Consider the following 17,751-nt stretch of genomic DNA (forward strand, 5'->3'; position numbering starts at 1 on the left):
GGTTCTACCCTCCCTGACCGTGTCAATACTGGCCCCCTCCATCTAGATAAAGCAGACTGGCAGCGATTTACGGAACTTAGCTCCTCTCTTCGTCCGTTGGCTGACTTTGGAACTTCCGACGAGGTTGCATCCTATTTCACTGATGCCCTACATTCTGCAGCCCTTCAATCCGTCCCCAGGACGTCTGGCCAGTTCCCTAAACGTCCTGTTCCCTGGTGGAACGCCGCTTGCACAACTGCTGTGCAAGAGAAGCGTGCTGCATTCTCTCGACTTCGTCGTCACCGTGGGGACCCCCAGTGTTTGGATGCTTTTCGGGGAGCGCGTGCTCGAGCACGACGTACTTTCAAGGAGGCTCGACGAATTTCTTGGAAGGCTTATCTTTCTTCCATCACTACCAGAACTACACTCACAGAAGTCTTTAACAGAGTTCGTAAGATCTCTGGGAAGTTTTCCCCCCCTCCCCCCCCAGTGCTATCGCATGCAGGGGAGACGGTGGCGGACCCTAAGATTGTTGCTGACCTAATCGCCAAGCACTTTGCCAGTGCCTCTAGGAAAGATCCTACTGCACCAGGGGCTCGTCATCGCCGGGATTTGGAATCACTCGGCGTTAACTTCGCTTCCACCGGAGGGGAATCTTATAATATCCCATTTTCTCTTTCCGAGCTGAAGACGGCTTTATCCCAGTGTCATCATTCCTCGCCAGGTCCAGACGACATCCCTTATGCTTTCTTACGCCACATGTCTGACTGTGGTTTTACATTTTTATTGGATCTTTACAATTTCATTTGGCGTACCGGTGATTTTCCATCTCTGTGGAGTGTGGCTGTAATTCTTCCCATTCTGAAGCCTGGGAAAGATCATCTCCAAGCAACTAACTATCGTCCTATTTCTTTAACATCCTGCATTTGTAAAGTGATGGAGAAGATGGTGAATGTCAGGCTTATGTGGTACTTGGAGAGCCGGAATTTATTGACCCCGGTGCAATATGGTTTCCGAAAGGTGCGCTCCACCTCGGATGTTCTTTTATCCTTGGAATCCTCAGTTTGTTAGGCGTTTGCCAATAATCACCACCAGGTGACCGGGTTTTTTGATCTGGAGAAGGCCTATGACGCCGCTTGGTGTCATGGAATTTTACTTAACCTGTTTGAGTTTGGTCTTCGTGGCCGTCTCCTGTTTTTATTCAGGAGTTTTTATCTCGTCGTCTTTACGGGTTAGAGTAGGGAGTACTCTTTCCGAGGTTTGTCCACTTGAGGATGGAGTACCACAGGAAGTATTATCAGTGTTACGCTATTTGCTGTGGCTATTCATGGAGTCGTTGGTGTCCTTCATGGAGTTCATATCGCCTTCGATGTAGACGATTTATGCATTTCGATCTCTGCGGCAAGGATGTCGCAGATTGAACAAAACTGCAATTGATAATTAATAGAGTCGCCAATTGGGCAAATACGCGGTTTTCGATTTTCGTCCTCAAAGACAGTAGCTATGTATTCTGTCGTCTTCGAGACGCTCATCCGGACCCTGACTTATATCTTGGTAATAGGCGACTGTCCTGTGTAGAGACGACTCGTTACCTCGGTTTTATTTGATAGCCGCCTAACCTGGGTGCCTCATTTACGTTACGTTAAGGCGGCTTGTCAGAAAGCCCTAAGATTACTCAATGCTAGCAAAGCTATGGTATTAACGTGCAATGGTCATCATACCAAAATATGTAGTAATTAATTATACATGTCAACCTACTTATTTTCATGAGATCATGGTATGACCACTGAAAACATAGCTTTTTTATCTTGGTTCCATTACAAAGTCTTAGGTCACTTGGTAAAGTGCTCACCTAAGTCCGACCCAAGCTGACAACATAAACCTTTTTTTTTTTTTTTTACGGCAAAGGAGACAGTTCAAGGGCACAAAAAAAGCAAACATTAATGAAAAAAAATCCCGCTACTCACTGCTCCTAAAAAGAATCCAAAGAGGTGGCCGAGAGATAGGTCAGTTTCGGGAGGAGAGGTGTCCTGATACCCTCCTCTTGAAAAAGTTCAAGTCGTAGGCAGGAGGAAATACAGATGAAGGAAGATTGTTCCAGAGTTTACCAGCGTGAGGGATGAAAGAGTGAAGATGCTGATTAACTCTTGCATAAGGGGTTTGGACAGTATAGGGATGAGCATGAGTAGAAAGTCGAGTGCAGCGGGGCCGGGAGGGGGAGGCATGCAGTTAGCAAGTTCAGAAGAGCAGTCAGCGTGGAAATATCGATAGAAGATAGAAAGAGAGGCAACATTGCGGCGGAATTTAAGAGGTAGAAGACTATCAGTATGAGGAGGAGAGCTGATGAGACGGAGAGCCTTAGCCTCCACTCTGTCCAGAAGAGCTGTGTGAGTGGAGCCCCCCCACACATGAGATGCATACTCCATACGAGGGCGGACAAGGCCCCTGTATATGGACAGCATCTGTGCAGGGGAGAAAAACTGGCGGAGACGGTACAGAACGCCCAGCCTCGAGGAAGCTGATTTAGTAAGAGATGAGATATGAAGTTTCCAGTTGAGATTTTGAGTTAAGGATAGACCGAGGATGTTTAGTGTTGAGGAAGGTGATAGCTGGGTGTTGTCAAAGAATAGGGAATAGTTGTTTGGAAGATTGTGTCGAGTGGATAGGTGGAGAAACTGTGTTTTAGAGGCGTTGAAGGACACCAGGTTCTTCTTGCCCCAATCGGAAATAATAGTAAGGTCTGAGGCTAAGCGTTCTGCAGCCTCCAGCCTTGAGTCGTTAAGTTCCTGAAGGGTGGGTCTTCTATTAAAAGAAGTTGAATAATGCAGAGTGGAATCATCGGCGTAGGAATGGATAGGACAGTTCGTTTTGGAAAGAAGATCATCAATGAACAACAGAAAAAGAGTGGGAGATAGGACAGAACCCTGTGGGACACCACTGTTAATAGATTTAGGGGAAGAATAGTGACCGTCTACCACGGCAGAAATAGAACGGTCAGAAAGGAAACTGGAGATAAAGGTACAGAGAGAAGGATAGAAACCGTAGGAGGGTAGTTTAGAAAGCAAAGATTTGTGCCAGACCCTATCAAAAGCTTTTGATATGTCCAGCGCAATAGCAGAAGTTTCACCGAAACGGCTAAGAGAGGATGACCAAGAGTCAGTTAAGAAGGCTAGGAGATCACCAGTAGAACGCCCCTTGCGGAACCCATACTGGCGATCAGATAGAAGGTCAGAAGTGGAAAGGTGCTTTTGAATCTTTCGGTTAAGGATTGATTCAAAAGCTTTAGATAGACAAGAAAGTAAAGCAATAGGACGGTAGTTTGAGGGATTGGAGCGGTCACCCTTCTTAGGTACAGGCTGTATGAAGGCATACTTCCAGCAAGAAGGAAAGGTAGATGTTGACAGGCAGAGGCGAAAGAGTTTGACCAGGCAAAGCGTGTTTGCAAGCTGAGTGCTTAGAATATTGGCATAATAATAAAAGATGCTGAAAACTGGATTCCACTACTTTATTTAATATATGAGTAATTATATACTGAATTTGTAATGGAGCCAAGATAAAAATCTATGTTTTTCAGTGGTCATACCATGATCTCATGAAAATAAATAGGTTGACATATATAATTAATTACTACGTATTTTGTTATGACGACTATTGCACATTAATACCATAGCTTTGAACCCAATGATGAATATCTTCAAGCAAGACACAAATAGCAACAGATTGGTCACAAATTCACTCAGTAAACAAATTCATATATTCAATAAAGTAGTGGAATCCAGTTTTCAGCATCTTTTATTATTATGCCAATATTCTAAGCACTCAGCTTGCAAACACGCTTAGGTTTATGTTGTCAGCTTGGGTCGGACTTAGGTGAACACTTTACCAAGTGACCTAAGATTACTCAATGCTACCATAGAGGTACACAACATCTTTGATTGTGAGTGCATCAGAGAGCACTGGAGAGCAGCATGAGTCTAATTAGGTGCTAATGAATATCCTGCCTGCTTCACAGACTACATAAAATGCAAATATGATCGGTGCCTAAAGGTGTTATAAGCTAATGATGGTAAATATATATATATATATATATATATATATATATATATATATATATATATATATATATATATATATATATATATATATATATATATATATATATATATATATATATATATATATATATATATATATATATATATATATATATATATATATAACTGTCTGCCCTAATGTCCCTCCCACTTTTGAGGTCCAAATGACGCCCCTGATTGTAACAACGTATCTTGTAACATCCATGACTGGGTGCCGGTGCAAATCTCCTCAATGAACACCGAGAAATTAATCTAGGCTCTAGGGAACTCGGAAAAATCCAAGTTAGAGTGCTGGCTGTGGTGATTGAGCCAGTGACCTTCGACATACAATGTCTGTCAGTCGAGCCAATAAAGGTAAAGGTAAAGTTGGGGCATACGCTGTAGCAGCGCGTGGCCTCGGTGCTCATCTCTGTAACATTGGCCCTTGAGCCTGTGGTGGGAGGGAGCCCATTACCCCGGGACACAGGGCCAGTGTGACATCCGGGTTACCACAGTTTCCCCAGGTAGTCATTTATCGACCAGCCCGAGAGGGAGAATGATCAGCTGGGTGAGCTGCACGCCGACTGCCCAGGCCGGGATTCGAGCCCGGGCCCGCGTAGAAGCCAGGCATGCTGACCACTAGACCACGGAGGCGTATTGGAGCCCAATCTCAAGTGAACCCACTCACAATGGCACACAATTTTTTTTCTGGAAAATTTTGTGCTTTGAATGAATTTGCTAACCATTTCTGTCGAAAAACAGCACAGATTATTTTTCACCCCTTCCACCCCAACCTCCTCAGTAATAAAAAAAAGTGACAAAATCATAGCCTTGAGGCAGTAATATTCAGCCCCAGCATCAAAAAATTATACTGCTGCCCTATGAAAGGCATCTCTTAACTCCGATGAAGTAGGTGGTGACTGTGGTGGAGCAGCTTCATTGTCATCCCTGGCAGTGGCAGGTGTCATTGGGCCAGCAGATGATGAAGCAGTGGCAGGTGTCATTGGGCCAGCAGATGATGAAGCAGTGGCAGGTGTCATTGGGCCAGCAGATGATGAAGCAGTGGCTGGTGTCATTGGGCCAGCAGATGATGAAGCAGTGGCTGGTGTCATTGGGCCAGCAGATGATGAAGCAGTGGCTGGTGTCATTGGGCCAGCAGATGATGAAGCAGTGGCTGGTGTCATTGGGCCAGCAGATGATGAAGCAGTGGCTGGTGTCATTGGGCCAGCAGATGATGAAGCAGTGGCAGGTGTCATTGGGCCAGCAGATGATGAAGCAGTGGCTGGTGTCATTGGGCCAGCAGATGATGAAGCAGTGGCAGGTGTCATTGGGCCAGCAGATGATGAAGCAGTGGCTGGTGTCATAGGGCCAGCAGATGATGAAGCAGTGGCAGGTGTCATTGGGCCAGCAGATGATGAAGCAGTGGCTGGTGTCATTGGGCCAGCAGATGATGAAGCAGTGGCTGGTGTCATTGGGCCAGCAGATGATGAAGCAGTGGCAGGTGTCATAGGGCCAGCAGATGATGAAGCAGTGGCAGGTGTCATTGGGCCAGCAGATGATGAAGCAGTGGCAGGTGTCATTGGGCCAGCAGATGATGAAGCAGTGGCAGGTGTCATTGGGCCAGCAGATGATGAAGCAGTGGCTGGTGTCATTGGGCCAGCAGATGATGAAGCAGTGGCTGGTGTCATAGGGCCAGCAGATGATGAAGCAGTGGCTGTTGCCGGAGCAGCTGATGGTATCTTTTCCACAAGTAATGAACAATGTGCTGGGATGGTCTCTAGCAATACAGCAGCGGGGCTGAAAAAAAGCGTCATATATTAGTCATGATTAATGCATGTAACTTAACCCCTTAACTGCGGATTTCCAGCAAGAAAACGTCACCAAATTACAGAAATGGAACAAATAGTGGATGCTACAATTCATTGAAGAAAATGTAGTCCTACACCTTGGGAGGGGATATCCAGCATACCAATACCACATGGGAAACACTCCGCTATCCACCGCAGAGGCAGAGAAAGACCTGGGACTATTATGTAACCAGGCTAGCAGTGGAAGCCAAATCCATGCCAATCGTAGCGGATGGGTTAAATAGGTACGTAGTTGAAGAAAAAGGGTCTTAATGGTGAAATGTTACTTATTAACAGAAATATTCCACTATTTGTTATTGGTTGTAAAATAATTGACTGATAAAGTGTGTATCTACAAAGAATATGAATTTAAGAGTGATTAATATATTGTTTTAATGAGAATATAAACGTTTTTGCCAAAAACATACAGGCCAGTCAATATTTCACTGCTGCTTGACTGCTGCTGCTGTTGCTGCTGTCCTATCCCTAACACATCATCAACTGTGTCAGTGCTGAGTGGCTCTGGTACCCCTTCAAATACATGAGACGAGCAGCCTATGATGTCATACACCAGTTTATCTACCACAGTTAATGTCATAGTTATATAGGCAGGCGCCTGCGTATCTGTGGTGCCACACGTGTGGGGCACTCAGGTGCTGGGGGAAATGTCATTGTCATGAAGGGGCAGGGGTAAACCAGTGTATGCTGTGAGGCCTTGGTGTGGAAGTTCCCTGTCTGAACTGTGCAGCTAATCCCCCATACAGTGAGGGCCTTTTTTACTCCCTCAGGGGCTGTGCAGCTGAGAGAGTGGTGGACATGAGTGTGAATGTGTGAGTGAGTGTGTGCCTGTCTTGGCTACCACCCTTCATTGGGGGAAGATAGCCAAGGTATTTAGATAGATTGATAGTCATTGACAGATGAACATTAAAAAAATTTCTGTATCAAATATGCAGTTCACTGCTATGAACTTATTAACTTTAAGCTGAAATAAAGGCGTTGTGGCCAGTATAGCTGCATTCTGTGAGCACATAAAAAACTAACTAATACAAGTTTTACATATCAAGACATAACAACTAAAAAAATTACCAGTCTGCCGCTGCTCATTCTTGCACTTGGCAATGCGAGGCTTTGATTTTTGTTGTACGTTGTACCAACGCCTCTCACAGTCATCCTGCGTACGGGGTCCACTCCCAGGGAAGGCACTGTCAGGGTATAAATGTGAAGCAAGTTTCTTAATCGTTTCACTATGGCATGCTGTTTATTTCCCATACCTTCTCCAATAACATTTAATACATGCTGTGATGGAAAGCTAAATCAGTACCAGTATTTTATTTACATGCATCATAAGACATTAACTTTTTAGTTGTTATGAACATGGCCAAAAATACTACTTTTCATTACCTACTTTTCTAAAATGCTTTTCTCTAAGTAGGATGATATTACACAATACAGCTATACAAAAAAACTCAAAGCATTAATCTTAATTTCATTCTTTTGAGTACTTCTAACCTAACATTATATCACCAGAAACTGTTTGACCAATGCTATTAAAATAATATTGTAATCTTACTTTACCATTCTCATCAAATCTACCTATTCCGATATAGTCTTAACATAAAATACTTGTAAAAGTGTTGAGAGTCTGGCATGCCCCCCCCCAAAAAAAAAAATCTAAAAAAAGAATAAATAAAATAACAGGTAAATATGACGACTTATACTAATCCCCTTTCCACCCTAAGAAACTTGGGGACCTACCATGTTAGGTTAGGACGTGTTAGGTAGGACATGTTTAGCAGGAGTTGGTTTAGTTATGTTAGATTGTTGAGGGAGTGGGGGTTGCAGCAGAAATGGTCATGATGATGCTATTCACGTGGAGCAGTAGGAAAAAGTATGTTCTGTTTGGAAACTCTGTGGTTGTGTTTGTATACAAAAATACCCATTTGACGAGGTTAGGTGAGTTTGCAAGTTACTTGAATCATGAACATGTGAATATGTAACAAAAAAAAAAAAAAGCATTAACCTTAATTTCATTATCTTGAGTACATTCCAATCTAACATTATATCACCATAATCTGTTTGACCAATGCTATAAATATACTATTTTAATCTTACTTTACCATTCTCACGAAACCTACCTATTCCCATATAGTCTTGACATAAAGTACTTGTAAAAATGTCCATAGTCTGGCATGCCTAGCACCCCCCCCCCCCCAATAAAAAAGCAAAAAAAAACAAATGAAAATAAATTAGGAATAAAAAAAGGTCAAATATGCCTTAACTATCTATATCAACCCCCTCTTCCCCCCCAACAAACTTGGCATGTTAAGTTAGGATGTGTTCGGTAGGACAGGGCAGGTTTGGCATGGTTAGGTTTAGCTATGTTAGGTTGTTGAGGGAGAGGGGGTTGTGGCAGAAATGGTCATAATGAAACTATTCAGATACAGAATGAAAAGGTATGTTCTGTTTGGAAGGTCAGTGGTTGTGTTATTATGTAAAAATACCCACTTGATTAGGTTAGGTTAGTTTGTAAGCTAACTGAAGCATGACTATGTGATTACCAACCTTGTTACAGCTTCTGCCACTTCAGTCCACGCTCTCTTCTTATCCTCAGGGGTGATGCTCTTCCCATAACACCCTCTGATTATACGTATTTTTTCATGAATTTGACGTAAGAAGACCGTTTCATCTGGCGACCAATTAAACTTACTCCTTTTCTGCGCTGGTTCTCCGGCCCGTAGATGTGCTCATTGGGGCAGATGACGTGGTTATGGTGCGGTAATTTCAGCAGAGCAAGTTGTGACGCAGGAGGGGAGATATGTCGGATGTTTACGTTTTGCACGGAGGCGTCCTTAGCAACGAGCCCGCCATAAAGAAGAAGATAATAGTAGCCAGGATTTGCTAATACTTACACTCAAAGTTGACGAGGATAGCTGTTACTCTTAATAAATTGAGACTATTAACTTTGATAGTAACTTTAAGAGTAAAAGTTAACAGCCCTCGAGGATACGGGCCCAGGAGTCTTGGGAATGGAGAGGATGTGTCGCACTCGGCTCCCTTTCCGCAACAGGCGGTAGCTGAGAGCGAGAAGACGTTCAAAGCAGACGTTTAACGTCAGTGGCATACCGAGGGGGTGGGGGTATGGGGCCATGGCCCCCCCCTTTTGCAAAGAAAAATAATAATGAATAAACAAATGTTACAGGAAAATAATAGGAATATGTATATTAGTATTACGATTATGAATGTGTGTGTGTGTGTGTGTGTGTGTGTGTGTGTGTGTGTGTGTAGTTGAGAGCTCAGTGGCACCGAGTGACCGAGCTATTTCCCCTTTGGTTTTGTTATGAGTTAATGGTAGGATATAAGGTGTGCTCTGAGTGAAAAAAGTAAGGTGTTAATGATGGGTTCATAAAATTGTGTGTAGAGTGCGACGTCAAACTGTCAGAGAGAGAGAGAGAGAGAGAGAGAGAGAGAGAGAGAGAGAGAGAGAGAGAGAGAGAGAGAGAGAGAGAGAGAGAGAGAGAGAGAGAGAGAGAGAGAGCACGAAAGTCGTAAGTGTGCCTCCTCTCCTTGCCTCTCATATTTACTTGATTTTAGGTGTAAGGTGCGGTCAAAGTGATTGGAGGACTATATAAGTGACTATATAAGTGAACTTGTCTGGTGACAGTGGTGAGTATGTAATAAGATTCTGTATTATGTCGGGGAGAGTGGCAGGCGACGCGAGACGCGTATGGGACCTGTAAGGTCGACCTTTGCCGCTATAATAATTGAGTGGCTGCGTGCGACAAGGGGCCAAGCGCCAACCACCGTGAAATTGAGTTAATAGTGTACTTAGCTCTATAATAATCCCTTCTTAGAAACAACAGTAATATGATCGTAGCTCTGCTGTGCGTGCAGCAAACGTTGATTAATCGTAGTAGTGTGTAGCTCATCAACCATGTCATTGCCATCACCGTCTCATTCAGTAAATATCACACGTTTGCAGAGGCAGTTGCTGATAATCGTGGTTAATTCTAACACAAAACATTAGTATACACTATTGTTGCCCCAAAATTATCATCATATACATGAAAGTTTCTTTAACTGGCCAACACTTCACTGCCGGCAAACATGGCGCGGGGCGGTTATTGTGGGGGTGGGGGAGGGGCCCTGGCGGGGGGGGGGGGGGACGGGGAAGCACCAACACGTCGTGTGTCGGGCACTCATCAATTTGTTTTGTTTGTTTAGTTTTCTTCAATTTTAAATGTGTTGTAGTTGGGAATATGCATTAGGGTTTTCGTTTGTTAATGATGAATGCAGCGGCGCTAGAAAAAAAGTGTCACCCGTCCTTCCAGTGCAAATTATCAATGAATATTAGAAGAAGAAGAAGAAGAAGAAGAAGAGAGAGAGAGAGAGAGAGAGAGAGAGAGAGAGAGAGAGAGAGAGAGAGAGAGAGAGAGAGAGAGAGAGAGAGGCAAGGTTACGTAGGTGAAGGAAGTCATGGTGGGAGGGAGGGAGGGGAGGACGAGAGGGTACAATGGGCGTGTCATAATAGGGCTGCATGTGACAAATACCTATGTATTACGCTAATATTCAATGTATTAATTATAAATTGTCATTGGCAGACTACATTCAACATCGTCACATTCAATTTTATCACATGCTAATATTCATTGATGACCACTCATTCCGAGAAAACACAAATTCAGCCGAAGACCTTCCATTTCGGGCACGGACACCACCATGCTACTTTTGCGTCAGCCTAGACTTAATAAAAAGTCACGACCTTGACATCAGGTGCTCAGGGGCATTCAATCTACTACATCATCCAGTGTGTCAGGTGTCAACGTCTCAACTCCATTCTGCGGCCAGTCTTGAGTTAGTGTGTCTGCTAACCTCTTACGCTCATGGTGTCAATCAGCTTCAAGTATCTGTCAGCCTCACTGTATCAAACTCATATTCTGTCAACCTCACAGTGTGTTAATTTCACGGTGTCAGTCAACCTCATTGTGTCAATCAACCTCACAGTGTCTCAAACCTCACAGTGTCTGTCAACTTAATAATGTCAATCAACCTCACTTTGTCAACCTCAAAGCATCTTTCGACCTCACAGTGCCAATCAACCTTATAGTGGGTGTCTACTTCACAGTGCCAATCAACCTTACAGTGTCAACTTTAGTCTGTCAACCTCACAACGCCAATCAACCATACAGTGTCTTCCCACCTAACAGTGTCAATCAATCTTAGTGTCTTTTTACCTCACAGTGCTAATCAACCTTACAGTGTCCTTCGACCTTACAGTGTCTGTCAACCTCAGAGTGTCTTTCAACCTCACAGTATCTACAACTTCAGTGTTAACCTCATAGTAGGTTTCAGCCTGACAGTGTCAACATCAAAGCGTCTCTCACCTCAGTATCAACCTCACAGTGTCTGTCATCCACAAAGTATCATTCAGCCTCACAATTTGTCAACCTCACAGTGTCTGTCATCCACAAAGTATCATTCAGCCTCACAATTTGTCAACCTCACAGTGTCTGTCATCCACAAGGTATCATTCAGCCTCACAATTTGTCAACCTCACAGTGTCTGTCATCCACAAAGTATCATTCAGCCTCACAATTTGTCAACCTCACAGTGTCTGTCATCCACAAAGTATCATTCAGCCTCACAGTTTGTCAACCTCACAGTGTCTCTCAACCTCAGAGTGAGTCAATCTCACAGTGTATATCAACCTCACAGTGTCTGTCAACCTCAGTATCTGTCAACCTCAAAGTTTCAACCTCATATTGTCAACCGCAGTATCTGAACCTCACTGTGTCATTCAACGTAACAGTGTCAACCTCAGATTATCAACCTCACTGTGCCTGTCAACCTCACATTGTCAACCTCACTGTGTCATTCAACCTAACAGTGTTAACTTCAGATCGTCAACCTCACTGTGTCTGTTAGCCTCAGTTTATGTCAACATCAGTGACGCTGAACCTCAGTGTGTCAATCTCATTGTCTGTCAACATCACAGTGTCATTCAGCCTCACAGTGCCTGTCAACTTCAGAGTGTCATTCAACCTCACAGTGTCTTAACCTCACTGTGTCAACCTCACAGGGTCTCTCAATCTCAGTGTCTGTCAACCTCACAGTGTCTGTCAACCTCACAGTTTCATTCAACCACACAGTGTGTCAACCTTACTGTTTGTCAACCTGACAGTGTCTCTCAACCTCACTTTGTCTATCAACCTCACACACTGTGATCAATCTCACAGTGCCAATGAACCTCACAGTTTTTCAACTTTACAGTCCCAATCAACCTCACAGTGTCTCGCCTTTTCAGTATTAACCTCACAGTGCCAACCATTCTCACAATGTCAATCTTACAGTGCCAATCAATCTCGGTGTCAATCTCCCAGTGTCTGTCAACATTACAGTGCCAATTAGCCTCACAGTCCGTCTGTCAACCACACAGTGCACGGCTGTCAACCTCACAGTCCGTCAATCAACATCACAGTCTATCTGCCAGTTTCACAGTAAATAGTGTACTATAAGGATGACCATCAAGAGAAACTTTTACGACGTGTATTTTTATGGTTGTTTGAAAAATACTTCACTTGTGAGGACACAACGAAAGCACTGCCAAAGAGTTTGAAATGTGGTGTTTGACCAGTAAGATTTATGACAATAGTAGGAGTTATTGGGTATAATGATTTATTTTTTTATATTAGTAAAATTCATGAAAATGTGGTAATGGTAATTACCTAAGCATTCTAAAGGACTAGGAGAGAGAGAGAGAGAGAGAGAGAGAGAGAGAGAGAGAGAGAGAGAGAGAGAGAGAGAGAGAGAGAGAGAGAGAGAGAGAGAGAGAGAGAGAGAGAGAGAGAGAGAGAGAGAGAGAGAGAGAGAGAGAGAGACGAAGGGGAATGAAAATGAGTAGGTTACAATATAGTGAAATGAAAACAAATAAAAAAATAAATGAATAATGTGATAATGGTAAGTGCCTATGCATTCTGAGAGAGAGAGCGAGAGAGAGACGAGTGGGGAAGAAGTGTAGTGGAAGGTAACACAAGGAGGAGGCTGTCGTACGCCTGGCAGCGTTACGCGTCGTCCCTCCCTACCGCGGATAGGGTGGCGCCTGCGGGGAGGACTAAAATTATTGTCATTCAATGAACATACGTACAGTTAATCTTTTACTTAAGAGTCTAAGACCTGTCCTAAATGAACTATTAAGAGATGCTGTCTATCAATTGATTGTTTTTTCCAAGGTAGTAATTACTGGGCCACGTAATGCTTTCAAAATCCGAAAATTGTTCCTGCTTAACACACTGCATTATTCATCATTTTATAACTCTTTTGTTATTCAACATTACGAAATCAATGTATATCAAGTAAAAGCCAAGAAAATGTAGTCTCTAACGGAGTATAACACATAGTTGCATATACTCTGTTTAGGACACACGAGACAGGTAAAGTAAAGCGATGGTGACCGACCGACGCACGCCGTGTCATTACCTTTACATGCAGTTTTCTCGTTTGTTTACTTTTGGCGCTTGGCCCCTTGTCGCAGGCAGCGCTTCATATAACCACCTTTAATGACCGTTTTGTGCTTGACAGTGGACAGTGTAGAGTGGCTGAGTGACTATTGTATGCTCAGCACTTGAACAATGGAGCTGCTGAGTTGAATAAGAGCAGGTGATCTATTTTGAGAAACATTCGTTGACGACGTAGGCTCACGTGGCCGTAGCCTATTCATGTTATCCGTATAATATTTTCTGACCACAGATTCCAAATTTCTAAAAATTATGATTGATAGACTTCATTTTCTGTTTATGTAATACTTTTTTTCTATAGCGTGTGTCATTTCTTGAATTCACGCAGGCTTGGGATTTGTGTCTTTCCATTCTTTACATATTTCCTCCCTGGTCACAAAACTTTATGTGGTGTAGGAAAGTCATTACTGACTCGGCTGATGCCCGGATAATTCAGTTAATCAGGTAGGTAAATAATGAAATAATGATTAAGAATAATTACTGCAAGATACGTTAGGTGAAGAATCAGCAGCCAAGTCTAATCTATAGCAATAAGTGACCCAGGTTTTCTCATGAGTTTGGAAGTGCTCACCTCAGTTCTAAGTGTCACTAAACCCTTGCCAGAAAAGCTGCAGGGGTCACAACAAGAACTGATGGGTGCTCATGGAAGTGTAGCTACACAGAGCTGCATAGATGCATTTCAGTTCTATCGTGATGGAAATAAGTTCAACCAACTTTTTGCCCAAGCTGAGGAAAGGTACGGAGATATCATCCAGAAGCCTTGAACAATCAGTGGTCATCATAAACATAATAAAGGCTAACCCTTCAACAGCAACTCCATAGGAGTACTATCGAAGAGCTATTTTTCTCCCATTTTCGGACACTGCTATAGCACAACTTAGGGAAAGGTTTGCATTTAAACACAGTAGGAGCTTTTTGTTGGGAAATCTTGTTCCCTCTTTTTCAGTTGATAATGGCTTTGGTAAACTGAAGGAGTCAGTTGAATTTTATGGAAATTTCTTGATGGAGATGCCGATCTCGTTGAAGATGAATATCTACGGGGGCAGAGTTATTGGGAGCGTCGTGAATCTCATGAGAGGTCAAAGCAAGTTCTTGAGACATTAGCATGTGCCAAAAAATTGGGCACGCGTCCAAAATTTTCCACCCTATTGCAAATTTTTCAACCCTACCTGTTAGCACTTTCACCAATGAGCGATTATTAAGTGCCCTTAAATTGCTTAAAACGTACCTTAGGAACGCAGTGAGTGACAGTCGTTTAAATGGACTGGCCTTACTCTGTCCATTGTGACACAAATCTTGATCATGAAGTCCTTGATGAATTTGCACGTAAGAACAGACGCCTAAATTTGAGAGGTAAACCAGTTACAATGTATTGTTGTTGACAGTAACTAATCTAATTCATCTAGTTAATTTTTATTTTGTATTCATAGAATACCTGACCCAGTTTCCATGTATCTTGTAAAAATATGTATTACAGCAGCAGCCTGTATAAACGAAGATTATACATGTTATATGAATATAACATTTTTTTCCTTGCCAGTATATTACTTTTTTATCAGAACATTTAGTTCTAGAGTAAGTAGTGTTGTTTCGAGGGTAAATTTTTGCAGTCCAAATTACAAAAATGAACAAGATTTTAAAAGTAATGTTCGCTCAAGTAACATAAAATTAGTACTTTTAAGATTATTTAAATCTCCCAGATTTATGTTGTACTTGTATGCTGCCAATAAACTTCTAAAATGTACAATGTATGTATATGTATGTATCAATACATGTATGTATAAAAAATAACAAATTTACCCTTGCTATCTAACCCGAATCCTTTTAATAATACTGGACGCAGAAAAATTATATATATATATATATATATATATATATATATATATATATATATATATATATATATATATATATATATATATATATATATATATATATATATATATATATATATATATATATATATATATATTCTTTTCAATTTTCTGGTACGCCGGTGTTTAACGTTATCTCCATGCCAGCACACTAGACGCATCACATTCCACACACACACACAAGGCACACACAGTGTTTAACGTTATCTCAATGCCAGCACACTAGACGCATCACATTCCCCACACACACACAAGGCACACACAGTGTTTAACGTTATCTCAATGCCAGCACACTAGACGCATCACATTCCCCACACACACACACAAGGCACACAGTGTTTAACGTTATCTCAATGCCAGCACACTAGACGCATCACATTCCCCACACACACACAAGGCACACACAGTGTTTAACGTTATCTCAATGCCAGCACACTAGACGCATCACATTCCCCACACACATACAAGGCACACACAGTGTTTAACGTTATCTCAATGCCAGCACACTAGACGCATCACATTCCCCACACACATACAAGGCACACACAGTGTTTAACGTTATCTCAATGCCAGCACACTAGACGCATCACATTCCCCACACACACACACAAGCACATACAGTGACACACGAGGCCGCAGTGTGATGTAGGGAACAACACGACGACTGTGTAGCTGAGACACAAGGCGAGCTTATCACGCTGAGCACAGCGGCGAGGCGTCACCCTGAATTTGGAGTGTGCTGGAAATAGCGAGGCGGAGCTGTGCTGAGGGAGCAGGGAATGTAGCGTGTGGGAACACAACACTTCCTCTGTAACAGTGGCAGCGTTTCACGGGCACGGCCGTCTCGTCAATACTGAATAGGCTTTTCACTAACATCCATGAAAAAAATAATATCCTCACCTTGATGGATAACAAAACAAGAAAGAAACACACGGAGGCAGGCGACGTCTGGCTCACTTCCTCTCTTTTTCTCTCTTCGTCTTTGTCCTTCATTCAGTCTCCTTCTCTTTTGCTCCGTCTCGTTCATGCCCGCACCTGTTCTTCCTCTTCCAGCCCCAACACACTTTCCTTTCCTGTCCCACTGCCAGTCACCGTCTCCTGTCTATTTTGTCTAATACCTGCTCGTACATTCTTTCTTTCAGTTTCTTTCTATTCGTGTCTCTCCGTCCCTCCTTCATCTGTTAATATATTCCATTTATTCCTCGTCCTTCATCCGTCTGTATATTATCCCCGTTACTCCTTCAGTCGTCTATATTCCACTCCCCCCCCTCTCTCTCTCTCTCTCTCTCTCTCTCTCTCTCTCTCAGTCCACCAGTCAGTCAATCAGTCAGTCACTCAGTCAGTTAGCCAGTCAGTTAGATAGTTAACCCGGTAGCAGCGACGGTCCAAATTTGTGGCTTCACCTTGTAGCAGCGACGGGCCAAATTTGTGGCTTCACCTTGTAGCAGCGACGGTCCAAATTTGTGGCTTCACCTTGTAGCAGCGACGGGCCAAATTTGTGGCTTCACCTTGTAGCAGCGACGGGCCAAAATTGTGCCATGATATAAACCCCCCTAAAGATGATACATAATCTGATCACAAATGCTTGGATATATATTATGAAGTGGTTTGAGTGAGGGTGATTTTTTCTCATTTTTCTCACTTGGAGGAACCATTAAGAAACATGATCCCCGCTGCTTCCTACCGGGTTAACCATTCACTCATTCATTCAGTCAGTCCGTTTGCCATTCATTCATTCATTCAGTCAGTCAGTCAGTCATTTAGTCAGTCAGGCAACCAATCATTTTTTTTACGTAGCCACAGAGTCAGTCAGTCAGTCAGTCAGCCAAATCAGTCATTCAATTATACATTAGTTAGTCTGGCAGTCAGACAGTTACGTAGGTAGTCAGACTGCTAGTCAGTCAGTCAGTCAGTCAGTCATTTAGTCAGTCAGGCATTCAGTCAGTTATTTTCGTAGCCACACAGCCAGCGAGTCAGTCAGTCAGTCAGCCACCTACATCAGCATGGTCAGCTAGTCAAGATAAGTCAGTCAGTCAGTCAAGGCATTCAATCAGCCATTCTTAAACTAAGTCAGTCACTCCAGCAGGGAGCGCCATCAAATCCCGGAGTCTGCCTTACAAAAATCCCGTTTTCTATCGTGTGCCGGGGCGGGGCTAAGGCCAGCGTGACCTTGAGGGCGGCGCAGGGATGAATGATGGGCCTTTAAACTCTGCCATGCATGCCGGACCCGAGCCAGTCGCGGCGCCCTGAATCACGCGTCACCGGCTACTTCGGGGGTCATGTTGGTAAACCTTTCGGCGTCCAGGCACACACTGGGCAAGGCTGTCGTGGAGTGTTGGGCGCGTCCAGGGGTAGTTTACGGCCCTGGCGGTAGTCTGACGAGGCCTCTGTGATGGGATCTTGAAAATACTCCGGAAAACTCGATTACTCGCCTTCGTGGCCTTGTAAACGTTTGTTGTGAGGTGGA

The 17,751-nt window shown here is 43.2% G+C and overlaps 1 protein-coding gene across 1 annotated transcript; it reads right to left on the reverse strand.

Annotated features, from left to right (window-relative positions):
* Positions 1 to 4,412: 4,412 nt before the first annotated feature.
* Positions 4,413 to 8,825, reverse strand: LOC126993745 (uncharacterized). The gene is made up of 3 exons (XM_050852919.1): positions 8,462 to 8,825; positions 6,986 to 7,101; positions 4,413 to 5,849 (listed from the first exon to the last, which is right to left on the reverse strand). The coding sequence occupies exons 2-3, from the start codon at positions 7,067 to 7,069 to the stop codon at positions 4,995 to 4,997; spliced, it is 939 nt and encodes a 312-aa protein (XP_050708876.1). The 5' UTR covers positions 7,070 to 7,101; positions 8,462 to 8,825; the 3' UTR covers positions 4,413 to 4,994.
* Between the last annotated feature and the right edge of the window lie 8,926 nt (positions 8,826 to 17,751).

The sequence above is a fragment of the Eriocheir sinensis genome, unplaced genomic scaffold (genome assembly GCF_024679095.1).
Source record: "Eriocheir sinensis breed Jianghai 21 unplaced genomic scaffold, ASM2467909v1 Scaffold665, whole genome shotgun sequence".
Taxonomy (NCBI): domain Eukaryota; kingdom Metazoa; phylum Arthropoda; class Malacostraca; order Decapoda; family Varunidae; genus Eriocheir; species Eriocheir sinensis.

Bases quoted from the DNA above. Each gene is read 5' to 3' on its own strand.
- LOC126993745 (XM_050852919.1), bottom strand. From the start codon at position 7,069: ATGACTGTGAGAGGCGTTGGTACAACGTACAACAAAAATCAAAGCCTC. The intron at 5,850-6,985 runs GTAATTTTTTTA...GCTTTTTTTCAG, and splicing joins GAATGAGCAGCGGCAGACTG to CCCCGCTGCTGTATTGCTAG.